The 20,667-nt window shown below is 47.8% G+C and overlaps 1 protein-coding gene across 3 annotated transcripts in view; it reads right to left on the bottom strand.

Annotated features, from left to right (window-relative positions):
- OTOF (otoferlin) overlaps positions 1 to 20,667 on the bottom strand; it is a 217,812-nt gene that overhangs the window by 71,611 nt on the left and 125,534 nt on the right. For all 3 annotated transcript variants that reach the window (XM_038396681.2, XM_043510006.1, XM_043510007.1), the window contains exon 6: positions 3,658 to 3,734. In XM_038396681.2, the coding sequence (XP_038252609.1) occupies positions 3,658 to 3,734 (77 nt within the window). The remainder of the gene's footprint in view (positions 1 to 3,657; positions 3,735 to 20,667) is intronic.

A 20,667-nucleotide genomic window follows, 5' to 3' on the forward strand; every position in this document is an offset into this window, starting at 1 on the left:
CACATCCTTTCTGTAGTGGGGGGCCCAAAACTGGACACAATATTCCAGGTGTAGCCTCATCAGTGCCAAATAGAGGGGAATAATCACTTCCCTCGATCTGCTGGCAACGCTCTTACTAATGCAGCCCAATATGCCATTAGCCTTCTTGGCAACAAGGGCACACTGCTGACTCATATCTAGCTTCTCGTCCACTGTAATCCCCAGGTCCTTTTCTGCAGAACTGCTGCTTAGCCAGTTGGTCCCCAGCCTGTAATGGTGCATGGGATTCTTCCATTCTAAGTGCAGGACTCTGCACTTGTCCTTGTTGAACTTCATCAGATTTCTTTTGGTCCAATCCTCCAATTTGTCTAGGTCCCTCTGGACCCTCTCTCTACCCTCCAGCATATTTATCACTCCCTACATCTTAGTGTCATCTGCAAACTTGCTGAGGGTGCAATCCATCCCATCATCCAGATCATTAATGAAGATGTTGAACAAAACCGGCCCCAGAAGTGACCCCTGGGGCACTCCGCTTGATACCGGCTGCCAACTAGACATCGAGATGTTGATTACTACCCGTTGAGCCCAACAGTTTTCTATCCACCTTATAGTCCATTCATCCAATCCATATTTCTTTAACTTGATGGCAAGAATACTGTTGGAGACTGTATCAAAAGCTTTGCTAAAGTCAAGATATAGCACGTCCACCGCTTTCCCTATCCACAGAGCCAGTTATCTCATCATCGAAGGCAATCAGGTTGGTCATAACTTGCCCTTGGTGAATCCATGGTGACTGTTCCTGATCACCTTCCTTTCCTCCAAGTGCTTCAAAATGGATTCCTTGAGGACCTGTTCCATGATTTTTCCAGGGACTGAGGTGAGGCTGACCAGTCTGTAGTTCCCAGGATTCTCCTTCTTCCCTTTTTTAAACATGGGCATTATATTTGCCTTTTCCCAATCATCCAGGACCTCTCCCATTCACCATGAGTTTTCAGAGATAATGGCCAGTGGCTCTGCAATCACATCAGCCAACTTCCTCAGCACCCTTGGATGCAATAGATCTGGACCCATAGACTTGTGCATGCCCAGCTTTTCTAAATAGTCCTGAACCTGTTCTTTCACCACTAAGGGCTACTCATCTCTTCCCTATACTGTGCTGTCCAGTGCAGCGGTCTGGGAGCTGACCTTGTCTGTGAAGACCGAGGCAAAAAAAGCATTGAATATTTCAGCTTTTTCCACATCATCTGCCACTAGGTTGCATCCCCCATTCAGTAAGGGTCCCACACTTTCCCTGACCTACTTCTTGTTGCTAACATACCTGTAGAAACCCTTCTTGTTACTCTTAACATCTCTTGCTAGCTGCAACTCCAGGTGTGATTTGGCCTTCCTGATTACACCGCTGCATGCTTGAGCAATATTTTATACTCCTCCCTAGTCATCTGTTCACGTTTCCACTTCTTGAAAGCTTCCTTTTTGTGTTTAAGCTCACTGAAGATTTCTCTGTTAAGACAAGCTGGTTGTTCTTTCTGTACATCGGGATAGTTTGTTCCTGCACCCTCAATAAGGCTTCTTTAAAATACAGCCAGCTCTCCTGGATTCCTTTCCCCCTCATATTAGCCTCCCAGGGGATCCTGCCCATCTGTTCCCTAAGGGAGTCTAAGTCTGCTTTTCTGAAGAGCAGGGTCTGTATTTTGCTACTCTCCTTTCTTTCTTTTGAACATCTAATCCATTTTCCCTAGGCTTGTTCTCTACAGCACATGTCTTATCTGGTCTAGTTTGAAATGTTTCCTGCAAAGGGGCTTCCTTCTACCATTTCTCCTGGGAGCCTATTCCACAGTCTAACGCATCAGTCTCTCTGTAATGAAGATTGTTGTGATATTTACCTTGAGTTTCCTTTTTCCAATTCCAAATCATGATCCCTAGTTACATCCTCCAGTACCATGTTAAACTATTCCCCTCCCTCCCAGGGATTAGAGCTTTCAGAAACCCATCGTCATGTCTCCGCTGAACCTAGCCAAGCTAGATGGGTGCTCGGTCTGCTCCAGGCTGGGATACTGGATAAGATGGACCAGCTCTGGGACAGCATGAGGTGGGACACCAACCAGAGGGACCAGTGATCTGTTTGGTATGGTGGGAAGAAGGTGGGACTCTGTGCCGGATGGACCATTGCTCCGCTTATTCACACTGGCCAGTCTGATGCTTCTCTTCCCGCCCGTGTTTTGTTGCAAAGGAGGCTGCATTACAGAGCATTAACCTATCGTGTGACAGCACCCTCTTGGCTCACCCGCGAATGCTCGACCCAGTAGTGACATGGTAAGTACCGCACAGTGTATTTTGATATTAGCGCAATGCAAGGCAAGCGGCCTTGTAATCACAGGGTGCAACACACACGTCTCCTGGCCTCTCAGCTGCCAGCACCGAGGTGACAATGTAATTACACCTTAGCCAGGTGAGCCCACTACAGCCCTCTTGAGCTGCCGGTGGTTACATAAGCAGAGAGGCATCTGCAGCTGGTAACACAGAGCCATGGGGGGGGGGGAGAAATGGGTGGATGGGGACAGGATATTCCTCCATCAGACCCTGCACTGATGCTGCACACGGTACCCAGCCCCTGCAGCCCAGGTGTGACAACAGCCAGGAAGAGAATGCCCTCCAGGCACAGCCTGCCCTCACCCGTGCATCCTGCCCAGAGATCAACACTTGACATGCCCTGTTGTCTTAACTTCCTGTGTGTTCTGAACAGCAACGCAGGGCAGGTGCCGAGGGGTGTATCAGTACCGTGTTGCTATAGCTCTTTCCTTCTCCAAAACTCTAATCAGAGAAGCATAGGACTGGAAAGGGACCTTGAGAGGTTGTCTAGTCCAGTCCCCTGCACTCAGGGCAGGACAAAATAATAAATAGACCACCCCGACAGATGTTTGTCTAACCTGCTCTTAAAAAGCTTCACTGATGGAGCTTTCACAACCTCTCTAGGTAATTTGTTCCAGTGATTACCCACCCTGGCAGCTGGGAATTTTTTCCTAATGTCCAACCCAAACTGCCCTTGCTGTAATTTAAGCCCATTGCTGCTTCTCCTCTCCACAAAGGCTAAGGAGAACAATTGTCATCCCCCTCCTTGTAACACCTTTTATGTCTCATTTCTCCTACCAATCCTTTCCCTGTGGCTCTATTTCCATTGACGTCTGCACGCATGGGGAAAAAAATCCTAACGATGCCGACAGATCTCTCTGCCTATCCATCATTCGGGCTGGCTGGCAAACAGTAAGGATTTTCCAGGGAAAATATTTGAAAAGAAACAAGATTTTTCCCTCTTCCAAAATTTGAATTTTTTTCATCTAAATGAAAAAAATCGGTTTGACTTGAATTGAAAGAAAATGAAAAAAAAATCTGTTTCACTCACCCCGTCTTTTCCAGGGGGAAGAAGAAAAAACCTTGAAAACGAGGGTTTAATTTGATTTTGACGAAAAATTGAACATTTTAAAGAAAAAAGATGAAAAACATTTTTAAACATTCACCCTCTCTCTCTCCCCCCACCCCACAGTCAGTCTGTAATATGCAACATAAAGAAGCAATGGAGCATCACAAGTTCATTGCATGTCATTGCTAAACTCAGCCAGCAGCTGCCTGGCCAGCCAGACTTTTGTGTATTCTCACCCAGCTCTGCACAGCTGCACATACCTTGCTTTCGGTGAGGGTCTTCCTTTGGGGGCCGTATCTTGCCCAGCTTCATGGCTGAAAAGACTCCTTTCCCAGCTCTGCAAGAAGTGGGGGCGGGGGGAGGGGGAAAGGCAGAACTCACTGAATACAGTAATTGCAAATATTTTTGTCTGGGCATTTCAGCTCTCTGGGGGTTAACCTACCCCAAACTAGGACACTCTACTCTGGGACTACAGATTTTCATCTGTACATCTCAGAGTGTTTTACAGAGGATGCCAATATCATCAGCCCCATTTCACAGTTGGGAAAATGGAGGCACAGAGCAATGATGTGATTTACCCATAGTCACCCAGCAGAAGAGGAGGGAATAGAACTCAGCTCTCCCAAGTCCCAGTCCAGTGCTCTATCTACTAGGCCACTCTGCCTCTCTCATGCAGTAACCATACCCCAAACTAGGGTGAAAATATCAGCTAAAATATTCCACTCTGAGTGTTAACTACTAATCAGCCTATCCCAGACTAGAGCCAGAATACCCCCAAACTGGGGCTAAAACACTAGGCTGAAATGGGGCCAAGACACCCCAGATTGATAATGGTTACGCGCCATGTGCCCTTTCAGCCATGTAACTCTTTTCCCATAAGCTGCCTACTGGCCACAGGTCAGCGGGGGGTGGATTTCCCAACGCAGAGGGGCCAGCACAAGCCCCAGGCACCACTGACATCCCACATGGTTGTGCTTGGTCTCTGCACGGGGGGGGGGGGAATTTTCACCCTGAATCATTTTGAACAATAAGACTTGGCCTGCAGCGTGTTTGCCAGCCGCTCTTTGCAAATATTCAGCATCTGAGGCTGGCTCCTTAACTGGTGCGAGTTGTCCTAGAGCGCCATTCACTGCAATGGAGCTGCAACAATTTATAGCTGCTGAGGAGCTGGCTCCTGAAAGCCAAAGTGTGTTGATTACTTTGGATTAACTACACAGATCACATGGTATTTTTTTATGTTGCCTGATTGGATGAAAATGTCTCAGGTTCCTGGTATACATATTCTCACTTATGGATTCAAAATTCACTTGCTGTTAATATTCACTGAAAACTCATCAGCCCCACTGTCAGGGTTCCCTCCCCACTCTAAACTCTAGGGTTCAGATGTGGGGACCTGCACGAAAGACCCCCTAAACTTATTTTTACTAGTTTAGGTTAAAAACTTTCCCAAGACACAAATTTCACCTTGTCCTTGAACAGTATGCTGCCACCACCAAGTGATTTAGACAAAGAACAGGGAAAGGACCACTTGGTATTCCTATTTCCCCAAAATATCCCCTCAAGCCCTTACACCCCTTTTCCTGGGGAGGCTTGAGAATAAACAAGATGAGCACAAACCAGCCTTGGATTTTTAAGACCCAAAAACCCCAATCAGATTCTTAAAAAAAACAGAACTTTTTTATTAGAAGTACAAAAAAAGATAAGAGAACAACTCTGTAAGATCAGAATGGAAGATAATCTTATAGGCAGTGAGATTCAAAACATAGAGAATCCCTCTAGGCAAAACCTTAAGTTACAAAAAGACATAAAAACAGGAATACACATTTCCTCCAGCACAGCGAACTTCACAAGCCAAAACAAAGAAAACCTAACGCATTTTCTAGCTAGATTACTTACTAACTTTACAGGAGTTGGAGGGCTTCATCCTTGATCTGTTCCCGGCAAAGGTATCACACAGACAGCAAAAGCCTTTTCCCCCCCTCCAGATTTGAAAGTATCTTGTCATAGAATCATAGAATCATAGAATATCAGGGTTGGAAGGGACCCCAGAAGGTCATCTAGTCCAACCCCCTGCTCAAAGCAGGACCAAGTCCCAGTTAAATCATCCCCTCATTGGTCATTTTGGGTCAGGTGCCAGCCAGGTTACCTGAGCTTCTTAACCCTTTACAGGTAAAAGGACTTTGCCTCTGGCCAGGAGGGATTTTATAGCACTGTATACAGAATGGTGGTTACCCTTCTGAACCCTTTAGATTTATGACACCCACTGACATTCCTGCCAGTAAAAACGCTCGCTAGAATATTTTGTCAACACTTGCTGATTTATAATGGCATTAAAAATGGGGATCGGGGGGTATTCTGGCTACCTTAGACTCATAGACTTTAAAGCAAGAAGGGACCATCATGATCAACTAGTCTGACCTCCTGCACCTCGCAGGCCATAGAACCCAGCCCACCCCCTCCTGTAATAGACCCCTAACCTTTGACTGAGTCACTGAAGTCCTCAAATCATGGTTTAAAGACTTCAAGTTACAGAGAATCCACCATTTACACGAGTTTAAACCTGCAAGTGACCTGTGCCCTGTGCTGCAAAGGAAAGCAAACCCGCTCTCCCTCCTCCAGGGTCTCTGCCAATCTGATCTGGAGGAAATTCCTTTCCAACCCCAAATATGATAATCAGTTAGACCCTGAGCATGTGGGCAAGACCCACCAGCCAGACATCTAGGAAAGAATTCTCTGTAGTAACTCAGAGCCCTCCCCATGTAGTGTCCCATCTTCAGCCGTCGGAGATATTTGCTGCTAGCAGTTGCAGATCTGATTTAAAACTACAACATACAACCAAGGCAAAGCTAGGCATAAAGTGGGTTCAAAACACAGCCAACGAGAATTTAAATGGATATTCATGGCAAACATTTTGCGGTGTTTGTGGCTGGTTCAGTGTAATATGCTAGTCTGATATAACAATAATTTAATATACTGGCTCCCAAGCTGAACAGAACTTGGTATGCAGGGTTAATAAGATATAGTTCTTTAATACACTGACAATTTTAGCACTGTAGACTGGGTTCATTTCATCTGATGGCATAATAAATATGCAGAGCTTGTCAAGTAATATAACAACTGATTGCAAGTATTTTTGCTCTTTGGTTTCACTGTTATTTGAGTTGGGGGAGAGCTAGGTGAAATTTTTCAACCAAAATTTTTTAGGTGAAAAATTCTGATTTGACTAAAAGGTTTCACAAATTCCTGTTGATTTCACCAAATTGTTCATTTCAAAGCACCGATCCCCTACCCCAATTTTAAAAAAAATCAAAATGTTTCATTTCAACATTTTCAAAATGAAATGTCTGGATTTTTCACTTGGAAACAACTTTTGGTTTAGAAATTTCATGTAATTTAAAAAAATCAGAAAACTTGAAAAATGCTTGAAATTGAAATGAAACATTTAGCTTGACCCAAAGCATTTTTTTTACTTTGGTTTTCCCAAAATATTGAAAATATTTCACATCTCTTCTGCCCCAAACCATTCTTTTGTTTCAATTTTTCAGAATTGCCAGCGATCCAGAAAAATCCCTTATTCAGCCAGCTGTAGCTGGGGGTTCACTGTTACTTGTGGAATCATTTTATCTGCTGTTGGTCGTGGACGGGCACCAGTTATCTTGGTGAAAATATTACTGAATCTGGAAAGTTTCATGACTTTTTCACTTCAAGAATGATTCAGTTGGAAATTGGGATCAGAAAGAGTATTCTTCACCAAGGGAAGGTCATGCCTGACTAATCTAATCGCCTTTTATGATGAGATTACTGGTTCTGTGGATGAAGGGAAAGCAGTGGATGTATTGTTTCTTGACTTTAGCAAAGCTTTTGACACGGTCTCCCACAGCATTCTTGTCAGCAAGTTAAGGAAGTATGGGCTGGATGAATGCACTATAAGGTGGGTAGAAAGCTGGCTAGATTGTCGGGCTCAACGGGTAGTGATCAATGGCTCCATGTCTAGTTGGCAGCCGGTGTCAAGTGGAGTGCCCCAGGGGTCGGTCCTGGGGCCCGTTTTGTTCAATATCTTCATAAATGATCTGGAGGATGGTGTGGATTGCACTCTCAGCAAATTTGCGGATGATACTAAACTGGGAGGAGTGGTAGATACGCTGGAGGGGAGGGATAGGATACAGAAGGACCTAGACAAATTGGAGGATTGGGCCAAAAGAAATCTAATGAGGTTCAATAAGGATAAGTGCAGGGTCCTGCACTTAGGATGGAAGAATCCAATGCACCGCTACAGACTAGGGACCGAATGGCTCGGCAGCAGTTCTGCGGAAAAGGACCTAGGGGTGACAGTGGACGAGAAGCTGGATATGAGTCAGCAGTGTGCCCTTGTTGCCAAGAAGGCCAATGGCATTTTGGGATGTATAAGTAGGGGCATAGCGAGCAGATCGAGGGACGTGATCGTTCCCCTCTATTCGACACTGGTGAGGCCTCATCTGGAGTACTGTGTCCAGTTTTGGGCCCCACACTACAGGAAGGATGTGGATAAATTGGAAAGAGTACAACGAAGGGCAACGAAAATGATTAGGGGTCTAGAGCACATGACTTATGAGGAGAGGCTGAGGGAGCTGGGATTGTTTAGTCTGCAGAAGAGAAGAATGAGGGGGGATTTGATAGCTGCTTTCAACTACCTGAAAGGGGGTTTCAAAGAGGATGGCTCTAGACTGTTCTCAATGGTAGCAGATGACAGAACGAGGAGTAATGGTCTCAAGTTGCAATGGGGGAGGTTTAGATTGGATATTAGGAAAAACTTTTTCACTAAGAGGGTGGTGAAACACTGGAATGCGTTACCTAGGGAGGTGGTAGAATCTCCTTCCTTAGAGGTTTTTAAGGTCAGGCTTGACAAAGCCCTGGCTGGGATGATTTAACTGGGACTTGGTCCTGCTTTGAGCAGGGGGTTGGACTAGATGACCTTCTGGGGTCCCTTCCAACCCTGATATTCTATGATTCTATGATTCTATGATTCTATGATTCTTCGCTATTCTCTAGTCACCAAGAAGCAGAAAAAAGGCCACACGGCACAGATGGCCAATCCTATGCCACAAATACCGAAGAGCAAACAGCTGCAGTTACAGAGTGAACTACTTGTGACCAACCCAATGGCTGAAGTTTGTTTGCTAATCTCTGAGTAGGAATATGCTTGAGGATCACACATACATCCACAGCACTAAGGATCGGGGAAAAAAGGATTAATTGGATAATTTGTACATTCATGATGAGTGAAACTCACCCTGTGCTGTAGGGCAAGGCACAAGACCCATGACCCACATACATGCAGTGTTTAAGTGGGACTAAAGTGATGGAAGAAGGGTTAAAATCAAAGGGCAGATTTCTCCTTGCTGTTACTCCACCGCATGTGAGTTTGTCTGGAGGTGATTGAGGAAGGAGCAGAACTGAAAAGCAGTTTATAAATCTGTACTGATCTCTGCTTAACAACCATCTTCTATTATTCAGCTTGCAAAGAGCTTTTGCTTTAAGAACGTCATTCTCTCCAACATCCTGCTTCCACTTGGCAGCTGGAGAATTTCAGCAGATTCTGAGCATTTGGGCAGGACTGCAATTATTCCTCCCAATGTAATTAAACATCGTTCTTTTTAATTAGTCGCTCCAAACTCCAAATCCATCTCCGGCCCAGGGTGGTACAAGAGAGCCACTTACTGGCAGTGGATTAGCACATAATGAACAGCCACTGAAGCCATGTTATTAAATATTAAGGTTTGTTTTAATTTGGGAACAAAAAAGAAGGCAGAGGGTGTGTGCGTGCGGGGGGTAGGGGGGACGTTGCAGCACTGCAGGGTGGAATCAGAGAAGAAAACAATGCTCCTAAAGCTCCTCTATGTACGGCAAAGAAAGGACTCATTCCAATGGCATGAATTGGAATCACAGCTCCCATTCGGCATAGCCCTTCAGCACAGGTCTAATCCGTCTCAGCAAATCAGTTCAGCACTGGCTTCCCATTAAGCATGTTTGCATACCCTTTGCTGAATCGGGATGGGTGGAAGTGTGTGGCTGAAGGTTTGCACATGGGAATCACTAAGAAAGGGAGAGGTAATAAGACAGACAATATCATGTTGCCTCTCTATAAATCCATGGGACACCCACATCTTGAATACTGTGTGCAGATGGGGTCGTCCCATCTCAAAAAAGATATATTGGAATTGGAAAAGGTTCAGAAAAGGGCAACACAAATGATGAGGGGTCTGGAACAGCTGCCATGTGAGGAGAGATTAATAAGACTGGGACTTTTCAGCTTGGAAAAGACGACTAAGGGGGATATGATAGAGGTCTATAAAATCATGACTGGTGTGTTAGTCTTTAAGATGCCACAAGTACTCCTTTTCTTTTTAAAAGAACTAGGGTCACCCAATAAAATTAATAGGCAGCAGGTTTAAAACAAACAAAAGGAAGTATTTATTCACACAACGCACAGTCAACCTGTGGAACTCCTTGCCAGAGGATGCTGTGAAGGCCAAGACTATAACAGGGTTCAAAAAAGAACTAGATGCACCCGTGGAGGATAGGTCGATCAATGGCTATTAGCCAGGATGGGAAGGGATGGTGTCCCTAGCTGCTGTCTGCCAGAAGCTGGGAATGGACGACAGGGGATGGGTCACTTGATGATTCCCTGTTCTGTTCATTCCCTCTGGGGCACCTGCGACTGGCCACTGTCAGAAGACAGGATACTGGGCTAGATGGACCTTTGGTCTGATCCAGTCTGGCCGTTCTTATGTGCTTCAGTGCTTTGCTAAATATTTCAAGGGAGGACTACAAATAGCCCCCTGTATTGTCTGACATTTTCTCTAGGGGGCTGTCATGATCACCCCACCACTGCCCTCAGCGTTCCCTGGGGACCTTTGCAACTCTCTCCATGGACCTCATCCCCAAGCCCAGCTCTCTGCCTCATTCACCCACCCTCTCAATCAGGTCAGCAGAGGACACCCCTGTGCTGGCACAGGGGAGCCAGATCAGCTTCATTTAAAGGAGACAGCTCCCCTACGACAGAATGCAAATGGGGGCTCCAAAATATGTGTCTTGCCTTAATATCCCTCCCGGATCTTCTAGCCCATGCTGGAGGAGAGTTCCCAGCCCTGGCTGACCGACAGGGAGTAGGGTTTATAGGAACAGGAGGCTTCCCCCATGAAGATAAGAGCTCAGAGTTAGGACCTGCCACACATGTGCCTCCCTTCCCCGCGCCTTCCATTCCCAGTAATAAATGAGGCAATTTTCCCTTCTTTCAGTCTTTTTTCTTAAAGGCCATGTGCTCCTGGGAGCGAGGACGCAGCAAACTGCCAGCCACATGACAACTGAGAAAAATTCCTACTTTCCAGAGAAAAAAGAAAGAGCGAATGAGAGAGAGAGAGAAGCATTCAGGGCTGACACATCCTCGGGACTGCCAATGACAGAATGCTCTAGCTAACTCCCCCCGCCCGTCCCCAACCCTCCCATCGCTCCAAGTCCCACCTGTCACCCTTTCAGGTCAAAGTAAAGTGAGAGATGGCAAATACCTCCCCCCTTCCCCGGACCCCTCATTTCCATGCACGGCCCGGTTCTACCTTCACCAGCTGACAGTCCACAGTCCGGCTTTCCCCGAGAGATGGGCAGAGACAGGAGAGCGCCTACCTGGCTACTAGGGCGCTTGACGGCGGCTTTACCTGTGCCGCCCAGCAGCCCGCCTTAGAGCGGGGGCTACGAAACCAGCAGCAAAGCTTCTGGCCGTGCTGGGGTTGATTTGGGGGCAGACGAGGAGGGGATCTCCCGCCGATTCTCTGCTCCCACCTGCCTCTGGCTCTTTGCTGTATTAAAGAAAGGTTAAGCCCCCCAACCCCAGGCAAAGCGGGGAATGGAAGGGAGCTGGCTGGGCAGGCGGCGGTGGAGAGCTGACACCGTCCCTGCATGAATATTGGATGAGGGCCCGAGAACCTGAGATGTCAGGGCCTGCTCTGGCAGTCGTTGCACGCGGCACCGGCCCTTTGCAAAGGGCTCTGTCCTGGGGTTTTTCCGGGTCACTTTGAAACCCAGCCTCCCGGTTCCCCTCCCTGTCTCTGCCACTGGGGGTGCAGATAGAGAGGCGCCCTGGGGGCATGAGTTCGTGCAGGGGGCGCTGGCCGCCTCTCCCCACAGCCTGTGTCCCCGCCCTGAGGCCTGGATCTGGTTACAGGCTGCCACTGAATTATTCACAGCTGACTCTGACTTTTTAATCATCACTTCTTTGAGTGGGGAGGGGTCACCGGCGCCTTTCATCTAGTCGTCCATGATAGTGCCTTAAAGAGACAGGATGTCAGCCGAAAACCAGTGGCTGGCCCCCGTACCCCCATCGAACTCCCCCCACCTAGCAAAGCCAGTGGGTCCGGCCCCCCTGAGGATTTCCCCTACGTATGCAAATCTTTGCATGGTCACAGAAACGCCATAACTGCTTCTATGCCACCTCCTCCTGGCACAGAGCGCTTGGCTGAGGGCAGGGGTGGCGGTCCGAATGTCTACGCACCCTGGCAATTGTCCACAGATAATGGCCTGGCTCCTTGGGGCAAGGGACAGCCAGGTGTAAATTAGAGCAGCCCCAAGGCTGCCAAATCAGAATCCTCCACTCATTCGTACCAGGGTCAGGGTCAGGGTCAGATACCAACCTGGCACTGGGGAAGACGACAGCACAAGATGCAGGGCCACGGGAACCAGACCCCACGTCTCCAGTATTGTTCCTATTCCTTCTTTCATAGTGGATTGAAATTCTCTCCAGCGCAAAGAGTAAGCACCAAGTAAATCCAGTGGGACTGTGAGCTGGCCTTTGCATGGAGTCAATTTCACCCAGTCAGAAGGTGAGAGGCCAGGGGGTGGGCTAGCACCTACAAATGCTACCATAACCTGTCACCTCATTCTCCTTGGGCATGCCAAAGGCGTCACAGACACGGTAAGCCATAGCCACCACAGCTCAACCGGAGAGCTCAGAAACCAGCCAACGGCACCCTCTGAGTGGCCCCTAGAAAGCCAGGGATCGAGGTGGAGCAGAGCCACCAAATTTGCTCTCTAGCCTCCAGGGAGCGCTAGGAAGTTATAGAATCATAGAATATCAGGGTTGGAAGGGACCTCAGGAGGTCATCTAATCCCACCCCCTGCTCAAAACAGGACCAATCCCCAACTACATCATCTCAGCCAGGGCTTTGTCAAGCCTGACCTTAAAAACCTCTACGGAAGGAGATTCCATCACCTCCCTAGGGAACCCATTCCAGTGCTTCACCATCCTCCTAGTAAAACAGTGTTTCCTAATATCCAATCTAAACCTCCCCCACTGCAAGTCCTCACAGCAAAAGCCAACTCTGAACAAGATGGAATGGGAAAGCTGAGAAATGTGGATGTTACAAATGAGGGAGAACAAGTTTGCTTAGATTGACTCTGTCTTGGAGAGAGCTGGGGGAGAAATTCTATCACAACAGGGAAACAGAATATGGCTTTGAAACATCTTAGTGCCATTTCTTATCACACATCAGAGCAAGTGGGTTCTTTGTCCCTTTCTATCGGCTGGTCCTTGTAAGAGGATAAAAGCCTGCTACTGCTGCCAGCTAATGGAGCTACTCCTTTAGCTCCATAAGTAGAGGCTCATGCTTTTAGCACTTAAGATCCCAGGCTCAAACCCCACTGTTGGCCCTAGCAGGGTCTCCCTCAGAAAAAAGCCCCCAGGCCTGGCCTCTTTCTTTGATCAGTGCTCAGCTGACAGCCCTAAAGACCAACGACCCCCAGCCCAAACACCTACACTGAGCTCTGCCAACATGCTTCCACCCTGCCAGGGCCGGGCTGCCGAATGGAGAGGAGATGGGGAGATCGCTCGACAGGCTCACTCCGACCTGGAGCCCTCTGCTCACGCTGCCAAGAGTGGGGCCATAGATTCATAGGAGATAAGGCCATGATGCTCATCTCGTCTGTCCTAGATGACGCAGGCCCTAAAACTGCCTTGTTTTAATTCCTGTCTGTCTAGAGCGTGTCTTTTAGAAAACCATCCAGCTTCCCAGCCACAGCCCTTCGAGAGAGAGCTGGTTTTCTCTGTGCCCTGGGCCCGGCGACTGGAGGCTGAGACAGTTGGAGAAGAGGAGCGCCTCAGGGGTCAGCTCAGTCCCACCAGTCATACCTGGGAGATAGCGCGAGCACGCAGAGAGAGGGCACCTACTTGTGCTCACCGTCTTTGCCCCTTTCTGTCTTCTCTTTGCCTTTGCTGAAGCGAGCAGCCGGGCAGCGAAAGAACAAAAGGGAAACAAACCAGTGGGTGCCATTTACAGATTGATCGCCAGCACCAGCCAGTCGATAAAACATACACGGGGCCCCCTCCCTAGCTGCTTTCCCAGTTCCTTCTAACTTGGCAGGTCACTACGTGGCGCTGCCATCACTCAGAGCCCCATCCCCAAATGCCCCTGAACGCTGATGTCACTGGGGTCCAGGTTCCGACGTTGCCCCTTGCTACCCAAAATTCAGGGACCAAACACCCCAATACGTGGAGGAAGTTTGGGTTCAGAGGTCACCTTTATGATCTGGATCTGTCTCTCTAAGTCTAACCCCCCTTAGGCCTCTGAATGAGCCGCCACTGAGCATCTGCCATAGGGATGATGCGGGGACTGCGTGACAGAACAGTGGAGCTCAGTGCAGATGGAGGTGATCTGCAGATGAATGAATAATGTGTGTGTGTGTGGTGTGTGTGTGTGCACGCACGTGTGTGTGTTCTCCCCACCCCAGGCAGCATCACCTTCCTCACCCCATTTTACACACCACAGGGCCCTCGCACAATGGATCACAGTCCCTCCAAGTGAGGCTGGAATTTGGGACACCATGGAGATGTGAAAGAATTCAGGATGTTCTTCCGGATCCACGCCCCCATTCCCAGAACCCTCTGGGTTTCCACCAGGGCAGATCAGAGACGGGAGGAGTGAGGAATTGGTGGGCCCTGTGGTGCCCTGGTTTTCATCAGAAAATCCTGATCCTGAACATGCCCATCACCATGGTATCCGGGCCCTGACTCAGTGCTCTGAATCTCAGCACATTGTCTCTACTCTCCGCCCACAGTGCTGCTTCCTTTCCTTGTGTCTTTCCTCTCTCGTTCCCTTTTCTCTGGTATGTCTACATTCCTTTAGTCTGATCTTGCCTCCTTTCTCCTGCCCCTCCTCTTTTCCCTTCCTTTCCCCTCCTAATCCCTGTCTGCTCCCACCCCTGTGCCGCTCTGCTCCTGGAGCCCCTGGTTTGCCCCACAGCCGCGTGGAACAGCAGACGTGCTCTGATGTGCGCTGGCACTTTGGGGAAATTTCTTGTCACCCCCTGCTCTTCTCAGCCTCGAACTCTGGCTCCATTCAGCTGCCGCAGGCAGAAGAGCGAGGGAGTGGGTGGAGAGAGAAATGAACACATTCTAGTGCTAACGGACCTTGCTGATTATTAATTGGAGTTTGCTGCTCTGCTCCCAGAAGCTGGACGGGGGCAGTTGGTGAGGAGGAGTGGGGCAGATGAATTCACTGAGCTCCTAGATAATGACCTTCCCTGGGGACCCTGAGAACAGCACATGAGCCTAATACACACCGTCCCATTCCTGGCTTGAAGCTGCCTAGCCTAGTCTGGGTTCCCTTGGGGTGAATTTTACCCTGTGCAAAGAGGCCGGTACAAAGTCTTGAACTGGCACTTGGCACAGGGGAAATTTCACACTTTGTGTCTCACCAGGATATGCTGACAGGAGCTGGTCTCCATCCAGCTGAGCCCGTTGACACGAGAAGTGAAGCATGCAGAGGAGACTCATAAAATCAGCCCCGTAGAAGTCGGCTGAGCTATTGCTGCTAAGTGACCCAGCTGGGAGGGCCTGGTGGCATTTCTTGTTAGGGTGACGGCGTCTCACGCCACGTCTCACGCCACGCCACGTCCAGGCAGAGTGAAGGAAGGGAATGAAATGCACCTTTACGTACTCACTCATGCCCCCTGCTATACATGGCAGAAGCTCCCTGTAAACATCTGCAAGGCCACCTGACTGTCCTTAAAAACCTCCACACTAGCAGAGTTGGCAACTCTCACAATTTTATCACCAGCCTCCTGCTATTTGGGGTTTTGTCTTAAACCTCCAGCTCCTGGAGTCACATGAATCTCTGAGAACCAACTTTCATTTTAAAAAAAAAGTTTTTAGCCCTCCTGATTGTGAAGAAATGTGGGAAAACGTGACACCCCCCCTCCCACAAAGACACAGTCACCAAAATCCAAATATTGTTGGATTTTTAAGTAAATCTCAGGATTTGGGGGGCATGTCTCATGATTTTGGAATGTGTGGGGTTGGCAATACTGATGTGCTGAGACCACTGCCTGTCACACAGACCAGCTCTCCATGAGTCCTTGCACTCCCTGTCTGTCTGCCTGTATCTCTGCCTCTGATCCTACACTTAGATTGTATGCTCTTTCAGATAGGGACTGGTTTTTCTGTGTTTTTACACCTAGCACAATGGGGTCTTGATCTGTGAGTGCAACCCCTAGGCGCCGTGGTAATACAATAACAAAAACAATACATGTCGAAAACACCTAAAACCCCCCCGAAGAAACAACAAACAAAAGAAAACGCTTCCCCCACCCCCATCCCATGTGTTTAGATATTTTAAAATATCTCCCAGAATCCTTTGGGCTTGCTGCAGCGGTGTGGATCATGGCACGTCCCAGTGCTAGGAACACTAGAACATCTTGTGCTCGTCCGCTTGCCCCTCGTGGGACCAGCCCGCAGTCTCACTCCATTACCGCGAAGCGGAACGCAGGACTCTGACAGCCTGGCTTCCCTGGACTCCTGGGAATTCGGGCACCAGAAAGACCCAGGTTGACAGGGCGAGGGTGGAAGAGCGAAAATCTTCGCTCGCGCCCCGACTCCCTGCAATCTGTCCCGTGTCAGCTGCACTCGTGCATGCACACTGCTGCCCTCTGCTGGCGGCAATCAGACACGCTCAAGCGCTTTTGGCGGCTATGTCTCCCTCGAGTGGATGGAGGTCCACATGGATGATCTAAGACCCGGTACTATGAATAGCTGATGCAGATTGCCCCTCAGAGGCCTGCGTTCTGGAGCAGCAGGTGCTAAATTCTGCTCTCCTTGCAGCCCAGGCTTGGCTAGAGCCCACTGGGCGTGGAGTTACTGAGCACAGACTGTTGGGAGGGTCTCATGCCAGCTGACGGCACAGTGCGTTTTCTCACACAGGGACTCTCTCTCTAAGGAATCACTTTCTTCTCCCTTTTCCACTTTGCAGAATGTCCAGATTTGACTCACCTACTCCACAAGGGGACGTTTCGCACCCCTCTGGGCTACCCGGCCTCTTCCCTGCACCCTCGCCGCCTAGCAGAACTACTGTTCCTCCCGCTGCCTCCAACCAACACTGGGCTTTTTGTACTTGAACCCTGGTGGAAGGACGGACGGACAACGGGAGAGACGCACCACCGGCCCATTGACACAAACAGAGCCTCCCCGACTCACACCAAAAGGAATTTGACCCTATGTATTTTCATTAAGTTAAATTAAGACAACACCAGAGGAGTTGAGACTGGAGCCAAAGCTCATGAGAGTCTTTCCCGTGACTTCCGTGGGCTATGGATTGGGCCCTTAAACCTCAAAAACCACACTGAAAGAAGCAGCAGCTCATACTGGTGCTGAGGAAGAAATCAAAGTAGCCTCAGGCATGAAATAAGCATCTATAATAAATGGCTCACTAGCAGCTTTGCATCTATGCGTGTATATATATATATAAATATATTTATACAAGTACTCATCAGCCAATAACCAGACACAAAAGAGAACACAAAAACTAACCTATATACATACACATGCCAAAAGATGGCAACTCAGACATATGCATATATGCCATATATACACACACGCACGCTAAAGGGCTTGCATTCTGGGCCTTAAAAGGTGAAACGTAATCAGTCACATTTGCTTTTAATACTCAAAGGGTTAAATATTCATAGTTTTGTTGTGGTCACAGTTCAGCAGCCCTAGTCCCGTAGACAGGAAGGAGCCAGTTAAATCCCCACAAATGGCACTTAATAAGTCTGATTCATTTCTCTCCATCCAGGTGTGTGTGTACCTTCCCGCACACATGCACATGGGTGAACATGAGCGAATTTAAGTGTGCTGTGTCCCTGTCTAGTGGCCAGTTCCTCTAATTGATAACAATCTACTGCTGCTGCCAACGAATGGAGTTTCTCCTTTAGCTCAAGTGGTAGCTTTACACGCTTTTACTTTTGAAGAGCTAGGGGACAAATCCTGCAGGGAATCCAGGAGAGGGGCTGTCCTGCAAAGGCGTGAAGCAGCAGGCTACATCAGTTAGAAAAAAGAAAAGGAGTACTTGTGGCACCTTAGAGACTAACAAATTGATTTGAGCATAAGCTTTCGTGAGCTACAGCTCACTTCATCGGATGCATTCAGTGGAAAATACAGTGGGGAGATGATTTATATACACAGAGAACATGAAACAATGGGTGTTATCATACACACTGTAAGGAGAGTGATCACTTAAGATGAGCTATTACCAGCCCGGGGGGGGGGACAGGAAGAAAACCTTTTGTAGTGATAATCAAGGTGGGCCATTTCCAGCAGTTGACAAGAACGTCTGAGGAACAATGGGGGGGGAATACACAGGGGGAAATAGTTTTACTTTGTGTAATCACTCATCCACTCCCAGTCTTTATTCAAGCCTAAATTAATTGTATCCAGTTTGCAAATTAATTCCAATTCAGCAGTCTCTCGTTGGAGTCTGTTTTTGAAGTTTTTTTGTTGAAGGATAGCCACTCTTAGGTCTGTAATCGAATGACCAGAGAGATTGAAGTGTTCTCCAACTGGTTTTTGAATGTTATAATTCTTGACGTCTGATTTGTGTCCATTTATTCTTTTACGTAGAGACTGTCCAGTTTGACCAATGTACATGGCAGAGGGGCATTGCTGGCACATGATGGCATATATCACATTGGTAGATGCGCAGGTGAACGAGCCTCTGATAGTGTGGCTGATGTGATTAGGCTCTATGATGGTGTCCCCTGAATAGATATGTGGACACAGTTGGCAAGGGGCTTTGTTGCAAGGATAGGTTCCTGGGTTAGTGGTTCTGTTGTGTGGTGTGTGGTTGCTGGTGAGTATTTGCTTCAGGTTGGGGGGCTGTCTGTAAGGAAGGACTGGCCTGTCTCCCAAGATCTGTGAGAGTGATGGGTTGTCCTTCAGGATAGGCTGTAGATCCTTGATGATGCGTTGGAGAGGTTTTAGTTGGGGGCTGAAGGTGATGGCTAGTGGCGTTCTGTTGTTTTCTTTGTTGGGCCTGTCCTGTAGTAGGTGACTTCTGGGTACTCTTCTGGCTCTGTCAATCTGTTTCTTCACTTCAGCAGGTGGGTATTGTAGTTTTAAGAATGCTTGATAGAAACCTTGTAGGTGTTTGTCTCTGTCTGAGGGGTTGGAGCAAATGCGGTTGTATCATAGAGCTTGGCTGTAGACAATGGATCGTGTGGTGTGATCTGGGTGAAAGCTGGAGTCATATTGGTAGGAATAGTGGTCATAATCAAAAAGGCTGACAAAGGAGGTACTGTTTTCATCATGAATAGGTCAGAATATGAAAAGGAGGCTACTAGGCAGCTCTCCAACACCACTTTCTACAAGCCATTACCCTCTGATCCCACTGAAGGTTACCAAAAGAAACTACAGCATTTGCTCAAGAAACTCACTGAAAAAGCAAAAGAACAAATCCGCACAGACACACCCCTGGAACCCCGATCTGGGGTATTCTATCTGCTACCCAAGATCCGTAAACCTGGAAATCCTGGACGCCCCATCATCTCAAGCATTGGCACCCTGACAGCAGGATTGTCTGGCTCTGTAGACTCCCTCCTCAGGCCCTACGCTACCAGCACTCCCAGCTATCTTTGAGACACCACTGACTTCCTGAGGAAACTACAATCCATCAGTGATCTTCCTGAAAACACCATCCTGGCCACTATGGATGTAGAAGCCTCTACACCAACATTCCACACAAAGATTCATAGATTCATAGCTACTAAGGTCAGAAGGGACCATTCTGATCATCTAGTCCGACCTCCTGCACAGCGCAGGCCACAGAATCTCACCCACCTACTCCTACGAAAAACCTCACCTATGTCTGAGCTATTGAAGTCCTCAAATCGTAGTTTAAAGACTTCAAGGAGCAGAGAATCCTCCCTCAAGTGACCCATGCCCCATGCTACAGAGGAAGGCGAAAAACCTCCAGGGCCTCTCCAATCTGCCCTGGAGGAAAATTCCTTCCTGACCCCAAATATGGCGATCAGCTAAACCCTGAGCATATGGGCAAGATTCACCAGCCAGATACTACAGAAAATTCTTTCCTGGGTAACTCAGATCCCACCCATCTAATATCCCATCTCAGGGGATTAGTCCTATTTACCCTGAATATTTAAAGATCAATTACTTACCAAAATCACATTATCCCATCATACCATCTCCTCCATAAACTTATCGAGTAGAATCTTAAAGCCAGATAGATCTTTTGCCCCCACTGCTTCCCTTGGAAGGCTATTCCAAAACTTCACTCCTCTGATGGTTAGAAACCTTCGTCTAATTTCAAGTCTAAACTTCCTGGTGGCCAGTTTATACCCATTTGTTCTTGTGTCCACATTGATGCTGAGCTTAAATAATTCCTCTCCCTCTCCGGTATTTATCCCTCTGATATATTTATAGAGAGCAATCATATCTCCTCAACCTTCTTTTAGTTAGTTCTTTTAGTTTAGTTAGTCTAAACAAGCCAAGCTCCTTAAGTCTCCTTTCATAAGACAAGTTTTCCATTCCTCGGATCATCCTAGTAGCCCTTCTCTGTACCTGCTCCAGTTTGAATTCATCCTTTTTAAACATGGGAGACCAGAACTGCACACAGTATTCTAGGTGAGGTCTCACCAGTGCCTTGTATAACGGTACTAAAACCTCCTTATCCCTACTGGAAATGCCTCTCCTGATGCATCCCAAAACCACATTAGCTTTTTTCACAGCCCTTTCACATTGGCAGCTCATAGTCATCCTATGATCAACCAATACTCCAAGGTCCTTCTCCTCTTCCGTTACTTCTAATTGATGCGTCCCCAACTTATAACTAAAATTATTGTTATTAATCCCTAAATGCATAACCTTACACTTCTCACTATTAAATTTCATCCTATTACTATTACTCCAGTTTACAAGGTCATCCAGATCCTCCTGTATAATATCCCGATCCTTCTCT

Source organism: Dermochelys coriacea, chromosome 3 (genome assembly GCF_009764565.3).
Source record: "Dermochelys coriacea isolate rDerCor1 chromosome 3, rDerCor1.pri.v4, whole genome shotgun sequence".
Classification (NCBI taxonomy): Eukaryota; Metazoa; Chordata; order Testudines; family Dermochelyidae; genus Dermochelys; species Dermochelys coriacea.